A 12,743-nucleotide genomic window follows, 5' to 3' on the forward strand; every position below is an offset into this window, starting at 1 on the left:
TTTAAGGAGCTGGGCTGGGTCATTGGACATGGGGACTTAGAGCTGGTCCCAGATTCCCTCTTGCTTGTTTAGCCTCTCTGCAGTCCTGTCATCAAAATTGGCACCAGAATCCTTTTTCTCATCCTCTTTCTGCTCTCTTCGGAAGGGAGGTTAATCTTGGTAAAGGCATCTGTTAAGGGGCCTAATCCAATGGACCTTTAATTTTGTTTAGACTGCAAGGCACTACTGATACATGTGATAAATTTATTTCTATGAACAAAGCATCTTCTCTTTCTCCTTTGATGTCCAAAATGAGCAGATGTTGTGTTTGCTCTGAACAGCTATAGGCGTATGTAAGACGTGATTACACTCATTTAGGGCTATCTGTAGAGATTTTCTACAAATGTGACTGTCAGATGGACATTTGAAGGAGTGTCAGGCCTTGTAAATACATCTGTGTTTTTGCTCAGATGCCTGCCAGAGCTCTGAAGTCACTATGTCGGGGACTACAAATGCTACTGAGCTCATGACTGCCTCTGAACTGTTTGAGCTGCACCTCTTTAACTCAAAGGAAGATAAAGTTGTATTTGCTATTAGTTCTTACCTCTGTTAATGAGTAAAGAAACGTAAACAAGGTTGTTTGGGTATTGTGGGTGACATTTACCTTTCCAACCAGCTTCTGCTGGCAGTGATACATGTGTACCCAAAATTTACTAGAGAATTGCAGTGGTCACGAAGAACAGCTCTATCTGGTCCCAAATAATAGTTTTTAGAGGCTATGCTGGCAGTTTAACATTGGGGCCACTGCAGAGAAATAGCCGGTGGTGCTCCTTCTAAGCTGAGTTAGGAAGATCATTTCAATTTTTTCTACGCCTTCTCTGCAGGAATCATCTTTATAAATTTTGGGAATTGCCTGCTTGAAAGACCGCTTCCCGAGGCACTTTGGGGTCTCTATGTGAGTCACTGGCACAGCACTGCTTGAAAAGGGCCCCGCGAGATCTGTGCTGTAATGGTCTTTGCACATCAGACAGAGTGTAACTGGCACCACCACATCACAGGCTGCGCTGGCAGCTTGTGTGGAGTTTAAACATGCTGTGGGTCTTGTTGTGGCAGTTTGCAGGGAGCATCCTGCCTCCTTAGAGCCAATGTCAAGAGACCTGGGCTTCCCTAGTCAAAGCGGCCGAAGCAGGTCTTTGCCTTGTTCCTTGCAGGGAGCAGCCAAAGCTGCTGGTCCCTCTTTCCAGAGGCCTTCTGCTTGTGAATTGCTTATGAACAGATCTGTGTGAGGGCTGTACCTGAAATTCTGTAGTGGGGGATAGTATAAGCAGAGAAACCCCAAGGTGAGGGCTCCTGGGGACCAGCACCCGCTCCTGTCCCCTCCTGCTGCTGCTGGCACAGCTCATGGTGCTGGTTACACCGAGGGCTTTTCTCCACGGGACCATGAGCAGGATTCTGAACAGATGAGAAAAAAAATCCTTGTAAATACAAAATCTGGGCAACGCTAAGGCCAGACCTGGCTGTTGAATTATGTGTGACTTTGTAGCCCTGCCACGTTGACAGCTGCTCTCAGGGCTACCACGCTGGCATGGAAGCATGGGCTCTTGCAACAATAGACCCTGATCTTTGGAAAAGGAACCTAATCCTTCTGTTTTATCTACCCCCGGTTTGCTTATCAGCATTTGTCAATGAGTAAGTTACTTTTGCTAGGACTCAGGGCAGAAAGTCTCTCTGAAACCCTCGCCCAGGCTGTCTGGCTCCCATGATGCTGGCGTGGGGTAGTGTTTGCTAAGCCTGTCATAGCTGGGACAAATGTTTACCTGGCTTAAATTTGGTGGCACACAGTGACCTTCCTGAGCTGCCACACCTCTGTTGTGCCTGGGGACCAGCTTGTTGCACATCCCTTCCCTGCGGTGGCTGCTGACCTGCTGGGCTCTGGGGACGGGTGGCCAAGAGGACAGCCAGGGAGCAGACACGCTGGCTCACCTGCCTTTGTGGAATATGAGTGTGCCCCAATGCACATGTTGGGAATCACTGATCCAGGGCAGGCACATGGATTTCGGCTCTGCTTTCACTCCCAGTGTTCTTGGAGCCTCTCCTGCCTGTCCCGCAGAGATGGTTTGTCTCCGAACGGCCTCAGAGAGTGACTGGCCAAGGTGACTCCATCCGTTTGCACCTTTGAGCTGTTTATCTCCTCCCAGGTTCTTGCGATAAGATGTTGCCTGTTTGGAGGAGCCTGTTCTGATGTGGAACAGGGGAAGTGTTTACCATGTGCCATGGATTGGAGCTTCCTGGTTCATCTGCCAGGCACACCGACACCATGCAACTGCCAGGGCCGGGCACAGCGGCTGCTGTCACGTGGCCTTCATTCATCGTTGGCTGGCAGAGCCAGCTCGTGGGGTATGGGCCTTTCCCCATGCTCGCGCTGTGTCACACGTGGCAGTACCAAAGCCCTGATTATAGCCCTGTACTTATCCCTGCAAACATTTTGTGCTTTGACAGGACATGTGTGTGTCACTGTGGAGCACTGCCGATGCTGGTGGGGCTGTGACTATGGGCTGTGTTTTGCATGGAGAGGAATGGATGTGGTGTTTGCAGAGGGGAAGACAAAGAGGACTGGCTTGGGAAGGGACTCGGAGGTGCAGTGTGTGGGGTGGGGGCTGCAGCTTGGCTGTGCACTTGTGCACGAATTGGGGAACTTGCGACCAGTGGGGTGTGTATGGCCTTTGAGGGCGTAATTGTTTCCCAAAGTGGAATTGTTTCCCAAATATGGCCATAGCCTGGCCAAACTGTGCAGCAGTGTCTCCTATGGCACATGATGCCACAGAGGTGGCTCCATCACTGCCCTGGGGTATGGCGTGTTACACCCTGGGGAGCACGTTATACCTTTGGGGGTGCATGATCTGCTGCTTGCTTGTCTATTGCAGCCTCGTGTGTGCCCCACTTTTTGCAGTCACCGCAGTCTCCACTCATCCCTGTCTCAGCTTCCTAGCTCCTCCACAGCGCTTGGTTTTTGCCTGAATTTTATCACCTCTGTATTGGAAACAAGACCAGCCTCGCAGGAGGGCTGCGCAAGGGCTGTGAAGCGGGTTACGTGGCAGATCTGGGGGCCCCAGGTCCCCTCTAGTACCCTCTCCGCTGTGCCCACCCGGCAGCAGGCGGGGGCTGTTCACCAGAGGGAGCTGGGAGGGGTGCCGGCCCCGGGACGGGGCTGGGGGTGCTGCAGGCCGCCTTGCATGGGGCGGTGGGCATCCCCGACGCACACCCCACCCCCTGCCCCGCTGCATCGGGGTCGGAGCACGGGGTGGTGCTTGGCGGGGCGGGGGGGCTGAGATGATGCAGGGTGCGAGGGACCGGTGCGCGGGGCGGGTGGCGGGGCCAGTGGGCGGTGCGGTGCCGGGGGCGGTGCGCGGTGCCGCGCAGGTTGCGCGGCGGCGGCGGCGGCGGGGGATGGCGGCGGCGGAGCTGCAGGAGCTGCGGGCGCTGGTGGAGCGGGCGGGCGGGCGGCGGGCCGTGCTGCTGGTGGCCGAGGTGGCGGAGGGGGCCCCGGCGGCGGCCACGCTGGCCGCCTTCGCCCGCGACCTCCTGGGCGACGAGGCACCGCCGGGGCCGGGGCCGGTGCCGGGGTGCCGGTCCCGGCGGCGGGCTGGCGGCGGGCGACGGGCGCTGGGCGCGCGGCTGCTGCTGGTGCTGTGCCGCGGCGGAGCGGCGCGGGGCCGCGGGGCCCGGGCCCGCCTGCGGGAGGTGGTGCGGGACGTGCGCGGCCGCCTGCCCCCGGCACCGCCGCCCGCCGTCGTCGGCGTCCTCCTGCCCGGCGGGGACGGGGAGGACGCGGCGGTGCTGGACGCCACGCTGCGGCGGCACTTCCCGGCGTCCGGCACGGTGCAGGCGGCCCGGTACAGCCCCGGCAGCCCCGCCGCCCTGCGCGACTGCCGCGCCGCCGCCTGCCGCGCCCTGCGGGCCGCCCTGCAGCACCCCGCAGGTACCGGGGGGGGACCGGCCGGGGGGGCAGCGGGTGGCCGGGCCGTTCCCTCCCTCCCTCACCTGGGGGCCGTGGGCTTTTACAATGGGATTTGCCCCGTTTTCCCGTGGGATCTTCTCCTCCTCGGTTGGATCTACCCCATCCCAACGGGATCTGACCATTCTTGATGGGATCTTCCCCCGTCCCAGTGGGAACTGGCTTTTCCCAATGGGATCTGACCAGTCCTGATGGCATCTCCCCCCCACCCAATCAGATCTGGTTTTTCCCAGTGGGATCTCTTTCATGCTGGTGGGATCAGAGCCTTCCCCATGGGATCTGCCTCTTTCTGGTGGGGTTCCCAGTCCTGGCAGCTGGGGAGAACAAACTTCCCAGCAGGCTGGGAAGCACTAGAGCAACTCATGGATAGCAGGGATGTGGCAGCTGATGGCTGTGACGCGGTGGCCATCCATGCTTATGGATGTGTGTTCTCGGGGATGCAGGATTGGGGTGCAGCCCTTGCTGTAGGGTGCAGGCAGGACCTGACCTTCCTGTGGGAGGAAGATGCTTGTGCTGGCTTTGCATAATGAGTAAGAACAACAGCAAGTGGGTGTTCGGGTTTAAAACCACAGGTCTGTTGGTAGCCAGTTTAAGCAACATGAGGATGGCAGGATGAAAGGGTGTCAAACAGGCCTTGAGGAGCAGCACTTGCCCTGGGGCAAAAGGCGAGTCATGTTTGTGAGCAAATGCAGGGTGATGGGCAGCTGGGCAGGTTCTGCCCTCACAGCAGCCACACAAACTAGCCCGAGTTCACTTTAATCTGTGGCACTGCTTGTCTTGGGCTGTTTCCCTTTCCTCCTCCCTTCTTTCATTTTTTCCCACTTTTTTCCTTGCTCCCCATCATTTCCAGGGGCTCTGCTGTTCCGCTTTCTTGCTGGCTTTGCCCCGAGGGATCCTGGCACTTGCCTGCAGCACCACATTGACTGGTCCTCTGGGATGCCACAGCTGCTGCAGCTCAGGTGCTTCTTTCCATCAGCTCAGTCCAGAATCCTGGATCTGAATGTTGAGGAGCTTTGAGATGTCCGGGACCCACTGTGAGGGTGCAGGACTGTCTTCTGCACTGAGACAGGCATGATCCCCTTTCCAGCTTCTCTCCTTTCATGGGCTTTTGTCTTCCTCACATTGTTACTGCTGCAAGAATTTCTGGTGTACTTGCAGACACCAGTGAGCCCTCCAGTTCTGGTCACAGCAGCTTGGTGGGACAGCAGCTGCAGAGGCAGAAAAACATCCCTGCATACCTGACCTTCTCCTGCCTCTGCACATTGCTGGCGCTTGGCTCAGAACGTGTATTTTTGTGGCTAGCTGTGGCTTTATCCTTCGTGCAGACATGGAAGCAGCATAGCAGCCAGCAGGGGAGAAAGAGGAGCAGAAAGAGCCGGAGCGGGTGTTGCAGCCTGTTTGTGTGTGCTTTATAAGCATGGAGGGTAGGAGGACTTGGTGAGTTGCTTTAATTCACCTCTGATGTGCTTACCTCATGCTCTTAGTCACGTAAGTGTCCCAGAACCTGCATGTGTAATGAGGATGCTCATCAGCTGTAGGGTTCAGTCTTAGGCAGGGGCAGCTTCTTTCCATGCCCCTGTGAGCACTACCTTCTGAAATCTCCCTGTGGCCAGAGGGATCCCAGGTGTAGTCGTGCCTCTGGAGAGCTGGGGACCTGGCAGTGCCAGGCACCAGCTTCGTTGCAGCCCAGTCTCCTTTGCCCCGTGGCTTTCCTCACAAGCAAAGCACAAGGGGAATAATATCTTTAATGGAATGTGAGGGAGGACTGCGGGAAAGATGGGCATGGGGCTGCAGAGCACCCTGCAAAGCACGTTCTAGGGATGCCACCATAAAGGTGTCCTCAGTTGGGGCTGAGCTTGTCTTGTTTCCCCTCTTGACTTTGAAAGGGGCTTGTGCTAAGCTGACAAAAGATGCTCTTCCATCCGGATAAAGATGCTGGGAGGTGTACAGAGTGTAAGGCTCTGTGTATGTGCGCTTGTGCCCTTTTTATTTCAGCCCAGCCTCAAAGTCTCTTCCTCTTCCACACACACAGGTGCTCAGCTCTGCCTGTGACAGTTGCTCTGGAGCTGCAGCCCCCCTGCGCTGGGAAGGTCCTGGACACTTATTCATGTGGTGGAGCCAGGACAGGAATTGCAGTGAGGTTCCTGCATCTCTCTGGTCTAAGCAGGAATGTGCTGGGCTGCTGTCCTGTCATGCCTCACTGGTGTCCAGGGTCCCCTTGCGCTGCGGAGAGGGGATGTGTTTACAGCTGAAGGTTTTGGTTTGTTGACTGGCAGGAAACACTGCCACTGTGAACCCTTTAGTGTTGCAATGGTTTGATAAGCTGAAGGACGCTGAAGAGGTTTATCATTTGTTATCTATTAGGAGGTGAAAGGCTGGACGATATTTCAATGGAGATGCTGAACTGCTGCTGTTGGAGACCATATTAAATATGCTGGTGTAGTGTTTTACAAGCTGCTGTAGTGTTTTACTATAATGGCTTGAAAGCCTGTAGTAACTTGCTGTGACCTTCGTTATCCTCCAGAATAAATACTATACATCGATGGAGGCCATGTGCTCTCTGCATTTTGCAAGCAGTTACAGCTATAGTTTTCAGTGTGCTGCAAGTCTGCATGTCGAGCAGGTCTCCCTGGGAGGGAGGTATTGCTTAATAAAGTGGGGAGCAGTAAATAGGTTGATGTGGCAGAAACTGTCTAATAATACCAAAGAAAAACTTCCTTCTGCAGGAATGCCCTAACCGTGTCAGTCCCCAGCCTTGCCACGTGTGATGGCTGAGCTCCAGCCAGGTTTCTTGCTCGCTCTGGGCTGCCGCATCCAGGATGGTTTTGGCAGCGAGGTGGCAAAGTGGAAACCGACACCAGGGACAAATTTCCAGGGCAGTAGAGAGTTTTCAGCCTGAAATAAGGATTGCCAGGAGTTGCTCTGTGCTTTCCAGGGCTGGGCTCTGTGGAGTGGACCTGGGTTTGCTGCAAGGAGTTGGGCTCGTGGAGGGGAGGTGTTGTGAGTCAGCAGCGGGGAGGTGAGAGAGCAGCAGGTCTGACCCACTGCCAGTCTGAACTTGTCTTCTCTGGTTTATCCAGAGGACGGGAGAGACAGGGAGAGGTGGAGGCTCCCATCCTTCCTGCGGTGCATTTTTCTGAGCCGGAGGAGCCGGAGAAAAGGTCACGAAGCAAAAGCTGCAAACAACGTTCATGAAGGTATGCCCAGCTCCCTCCCTTGTACTCCTGTTGTGTCCGTCAGAGGTTCCTCGCCGACTCCCTGGTGGTCCTGGTTGCCCAAACCCCTTGCTGGTGGCCTCCTTAAGCTATTTCCAGCTCCGCAGCTGACGTCTCTTCCCTAGCTGTGGCTTGGCCAGAACCTGAAGACCAACAGCGCACACCTGGCTGCTGTGTTGCTGTCTTCTTGTTTCCTGACCTTTTGCTTGGCTAAATAAAAACACGCTGGGTTCGGTGCCCAACTACACCCCTGGGAGCACTGCTGGACTCAGCTGCGCTTTGCAGGAGTTCCTGGCAGCAGAACTACTGTCCATCCAAACAATGAATTGGAAGCATCACCCTGGTCTTACATGATGTTTTCTGCATACACGACTGGACGGAGTGTTCCCAAACCACTTGCATTTGGGGCTGGGAGAGAGGAGGAAGAGGGCGGTCAGCCTTGGGCTCCCTGATTCAAAAGGAAATTGTTCAGGTACTGAATAGCCTAGCGCTCAGTCTTTGCTGTACCGTTGGCACTTCTGCTTGCCTTTCCCAGCAGTGATTGCCTTTTTGCAGAGAGCCCCAATGCAGGAGGCTAAAAGGTGCGTGGTGTGGAGATCCAGTCTGCTCTGCGGAGCACGTAGAGGAGGGGAAGCTCCCCCACTGTAAAAAGCGTAAGGGTCTGAGAAAACAACTGAAATGTTTGTGCAGCTTTGAGGCATGTCCTCTAGGGTCAGAAAACCTAAGTGTCTGATTTTACAGTCAGTGCCAGGCAGGTGATGCCTCATAGCCATGCAGCTTGTTCTGAGATTCCTGAGACCGCAGGAGGCCAGGGAGCTGGGCCCCATGCTCCTGTGGTCATAGATCACCCCTATTGAAGCAATATTGAGTTTGTAAAACAAAATGAAAATCAGTTATGAAAAAATTCAGCTGTGCTTAGGTTGTGAGTATATATCAATTCCTTCATCCCATACTTTCTTTTCATGTTGTTTTAAGCTGCATTTTGCATGAAGAAGGGTTTCCCATTCAGGTCTCCCTTGACCTCTCTCTGCTCTTTGCAGATGACCTGCAGGACCCCGAGGAAGAAGTGGCTCTGACCAGCCTGTCTCCCAATGGAAACTATGAAGAAGCTGCTGGAGGCACGGGCACCTAGAGCTGCTGGGTGCCCAGCATAGTCCGTGTCCCAGATCTTCCTGGTGGATTTGGAGCAGTGGGAGGAGGAGCTGGTGCGTGCCCACTCACCCTCTCCTCTGAGGACCCACTGAAGCTGCTTGGCATAACTCGCCAGGGTGTTCTGTAGCTGCCAACAGCCTCTGAGGTCCGTGCCAGAGGGCCACCTCCTGCTGCACTCTGCTGCCTGGGGGTGCCTGGAGCTGCCGATGCACATTGGGCTTCTGAGAAGCCCTTTGGGGATGTATCTCGCATCCTGAGCAGATGATGTGAGGACTTTGGGTGTGAAATGCAGCCACCTGCTTGAAGAAAGAGGAATGCTTTCTAATTCTGAGCAAAGTTCCCTGCTGAGATTGCCAGGGCTGGCCTCTCTGGCAAACAGATTCTGCTGCCTTGTTTTCCTGCTTTATTGCTGCTTTGAAGTTCCTGCCCTCTGATCAGGCAAAAAAAAAAAAAAAAGACAAATAGCACAGTAGCATGGAGACTGCAGTGGGACTAAATATGAGGTCTCGGATCTACCAGCTACTGAAAAGGCTTGAGTATAACCCTGTAATGTGAAGAAATGCAACAACAGCCCACTGTGGGTAGCAAGAATAACGCAAAAGATACTGATAGTAATGGCAGCTGCAGCAGAGTATGGTTTCGGAGCAGGATCCATCCCTCTGGCTTGTCCTGGTGCTCACAGACTGATGGAGTGCCTGGGTTGGAGGGGGTGGCAGACGGACACTACGGTGTGGCTGATGCTAGATGGAGTTATGGGAGAGGCCCATCTTACCTGGGACATCTCCACAGCCATGTGGTGGCAGGTCTTGGAGGTGGCCTGCAGCATTCATCTCAACAAGATATGGCTGCTTCATGGATAAATATAAAAATAATCTATTTAAGTAGTTCCAAAGGGCTGCCTGTAGCCTGTGGGGCAACACAATTAATTACAAATCCTTGGTTTATGAGGAATATTATTATAATCGTAGGAATGCCTTTTTTATTTTTACTTTAATGCAACATAAACCAGCTCTTGTTTTATTTTTAGCACAAGCTGGGTTTTGTTTGAGACTGGCTGTCCTTTTGGAGTTTCAGGCCAGAAACTTCAGCCGATCATGCCCTGCCTACCTCTTCTCTGGGTTAGCTGCTGAATTATGGCAGTACGTCCTCCGTGCACATCTGTCCTTTCTCTCACTCCTTTTTTCCCAGTGGCAGCTGAAGTGTCTGCCGTCCTGCCAGCTCTGGCAGGTACTCTCTCTCAGCAGTGTGCCTTCAGCATCTCTCTAGCTCTCTGGAGTAGAGGATGGGATTTTTACCCAGCTCTGCTCATGATCATGATCATCAACATTTTTCAACAAACCATTTTTCTGTGCCTCAGTTTCCCCAGCAGTGGAATGGGGACAGCAACACCTACCTACCTCTCTGGAACAATGATGGTAACGCTGGAGAGGAGCTTAGTAGCTCTTAGGTTTCAAGTTGGTCCCTTTTGTGATGGTGCTTTGCCCTTTTGGCTGGGAGAGAGCGGCTGAGGGTGTCCAGGGCATGCTGGCGGGGTCAAGTGAGAGAGATGGCAAGCATTTCCAGGTGTGCTCAGCAAGTCTCTGTGTTATCATGCTGCTTGTTTGAATGTTTTGGGACAGTTAGGCTTGGTCTACATAGGAAAGCTTCGCCTGAAATGCAGCTGTAAGGTGCTGTAGCTGTTCCATAAAAAGGCGGGAGGGAGGGGGTGGGTGGATGCCAAGTCCCTGTGAAGTGTTTGGGGAAGCGCATGTCACATCTCTTCACAGCAGAAACACTTTCCTGTGTGTATGTGGGCTGGGGAGTGCAAACCTAGGAGATAGCTGACATTGGCGGAGCGTGTTGCTCTGCAGAGAGGGCACTGAACCTGCTGTCCTTCCAGCCTGCAGGATTTCTGTAGGTTTTCTTTGCTTATGACCAGGTGGAAAATACAAATGTGTGGGTGGCTGTATTCATGACCCTGAGCTTCAGCACTGAGTAGTAAGCGCATCTTTGTGAGATGAAGGTATCCTTCTGCTCTGACCCTGGCATGAGCGCGTAGGTCTGCTGTGCAGTGGACTCCCTCTGCTCGTCTTCGCAGCAGAGCCCAGGTCGCTGGGCAGTTACCTACTTTCCTGATGAGCCCTTGGTTAGGTGAGTCCAGTAGGACTTGACAGCATGATCAGGTGAATCTTTATTTTCTTGCAGTATTTGGCCTTTGCCGCCTAGAATGTACCAATGAAGAGGTGACACAAGAGTACAGATTTGCAGTTAAACTTACCTTAGTGCTACAAATCCAATGGATTTATTTACTGGTAATTTATAAGTAAGTCATGCAAGTTTACCCTTACAGTGAGACTTTTATGGAAGCTGATGAGCTGCCTGGGGTTTAGGAAGTGTGAGTGGGAATGCATTTGACCAAAAGTACTTATTTCCTTTGGCTGAGGAATAAAAGTGACTTGAATTTTTTCCTTTTTGTTTTTTTTCACTAGCTGGGTATGCGGAAGTGCAGCAGATAGTTTTACATGTTTAATTGATTTAGTAATTTAGGAGCACTGTTATCTTACGTGCTTGCTGTAAAGAATAAAGACATTTAATTTCTGAATTGGAATGTGCTTTGGTTTGTTTTTTGCTTACCATGGTGTTTTGCTTAAAATAACATTATGCATGGTTTAACTGATGTTTCTTTTGATTTAAATAAAAGGTATATTGGGAGGGAATGGAAGTGACCCCGGTATATGGTATCCAGAAGATCAGCAGAAGTGGTCTGTGTGCAGCTCGGGCAGGCTGCTCACCTGTCGGCCGTTGGGAAGGCTGGAGACCTCCTTGGTTCTCTGAGGAGAGTGGGGCTGACCCTCTTGGTGTCGTGGGTACAGCTCCGGGAACTTTCATTAATAACATTCGGTAACTGAGGCCATTAGGTTTCCTTGAGGAACTCAAGCCCTTCAGAAAGTATTTTTTCCTGTTTAGTAGAAACAGGTGGAAATCAATACCACTGAAGCCTGGGCACTTTGGTCTCTTTGTGTGCAGCACCATTGCCGTTGAGTGGATTTTCCTTGGTGCAAATCCACCAGCCTGAATTTCCCACCTGCCTGTAGTGGAACCACAGCAGGAGCCAAAATGACTCCGTGTGCCTCCACAGCTGGAGCACCTTCACACATACGTACGTGTGGGAGATCTGAACACTGCCCTGTGCCGCAAGGCGATGGACGGGGAAAAGGATTTGGTGAGGGGCTGATAGATGCATCTGTACATGTGCTTCACTTCTTGAGTGAGAAATGGGTTCGGGTGAGGCCTTTCCCCATGGCTACAAGGTATGTGAGGGGAGTCGGGGCACACAGAGGTGGCCTGCAAGAGGTGGTAAATCCCTGGGGTAAAATCCCTGATCCCTGCGATGCCCTGCGACACGCCAGTGCCCCAAAAGATGCCACCCCGGTGCGGGCAGCCTGTCCTGGCGGGGGGGGGGAGCCACCACCCGCGCGGTGCAGCCTGGCGGAAAGGGGCAGCTGTCCGGGCCCAGTGCGAACACGGGCACCTACGGGGTCCCCCGCGGGGACCCCCGCAGCCCCCCAGGCCGGAGGGCGCGAGGCAGGGGAGGGCTGCCTACCCTCCCTGGCCAAGCATGAGGTGGCCACGCTGCGAGCCCGGTGGGGGGTCTGCGGAGTGTGTGGGGTTCGCGGCGGAGTCCGTGGGGTACCGTGGGGGGGCGGTCAGGAGTGCGGGGCCGGTGGAGCCCCTGCGGTGCCCGTGAGCGGCGCAGGGGAAGGGGCGAGGCCCCCGGAGGCAGAGCTGTCCCGCTCGCGCCTGGCTGTTTCTCCTCCACCCCGCGCAGGCGATCGCCACGGGCACCTTTCCCGGGAGCAGCGGGGTCCTGCCGGAAGGGGCCCTTCGCGGCACTTCCGGGCCGGGCGGCGGCGGAGCGGCAGTGGTGCGGCGCGGACCCCGTCCGGCGGCGGCACCACCGCACCTGGGCCGGAGTGGGCTGGACCGGACCCGACCCCACCCTACCTCTCTCCGCGGGCTGGGCGGGCGGCATCATGATCACCTCGGCCGGTGAGGGAGCGATGTGGGGTAGCGCTGCCCGCCGGGGTTTCGCTGAGTCAGGGCCGTGACTGGGCACCGCCGCAGGCCGCGGGGGCGCCGGACGCAAGCCGCAGCGCTCCGTGGGGCTGCCCATCATGGGGGCCTTACCCCCGCCCCGGCCACCCCTGGCCGGTAGCCGCCGTGCGCCCCGCCGGGAGCAGGAGGCCCCGCCGGTGCCCGGCGGCTCGCCACAACCGGCACTTTGAGCCTGAGCCGCGGGAGGCGGCGGGGCTGCCCGGTGCCTGCCCGTGCCCCGGGGCGGCCTCCCGCACTCCCCCGGGTCCTGTGGCGGCCGGAGCGGGGCCGGCTCTCCGGTGGGCTCG

At 55.2% G+C, this 12,743-nt stretch overlaps 2 protein-coding genes across 2 annotated transcripts in view; both read left to right on the plus strand.

Moving 5' to 3' along the window:
* The first annotated feature begins 3,426 nt into the window (after window positions 1-3,426).
* On the plus strand, window positions 3,427-8,341 carry C11H2orf72 (chromosome 11 C2orf72 homolog). Its single transcript, XM_059822352.1, has 3 exons — window positions 3,427-3,958; window positions 7,075-7,191; window positions 8,250-8,341. The coding sequence occupies exons 1-3, from the start codon at window positions 3,427-3,429 to the stop codon at window positions 8,339-8,341; spliced, it is 741 nt and encodes a 246-aa protein (XP_059678335.1).
* Window positions 8,342-12,314: 3,973 nt separating this feature from the next.
* Window positions 12,315-12,743, plus strand: part of PSMD1 (proteasome 26S subunit, non-ATPase 1) — a 75,311-nt gene continuing 74,882 nt past the window's right edge. The window contains exon 1 of the mRNA XM_059822375.1: window positions 12,315-12,390. Within this exon, the coding sequence (XP_059678358.1) occupies window positions 12,375-12,390 (16 nt within the window). The 5' untranslated portion in view covers window positions 12,315-12,374. The remainder of the gene's footprint in view (window positions 12,391-12,743) is intronic.

Source organism: Gavia stellata, chromosome 11, assembly GCF_030936135.1.
Source record: "Gavia stellata isolate bGavSte3 chromosome 11, bGavSte3.hap2, whole genome shotgun sequence".
Lineage (NCBI taxonomy): Eukaryota > Metazoa > Chordata > Aves > Gaviiformes > Gaviidae > Gavia > Gavia stellata.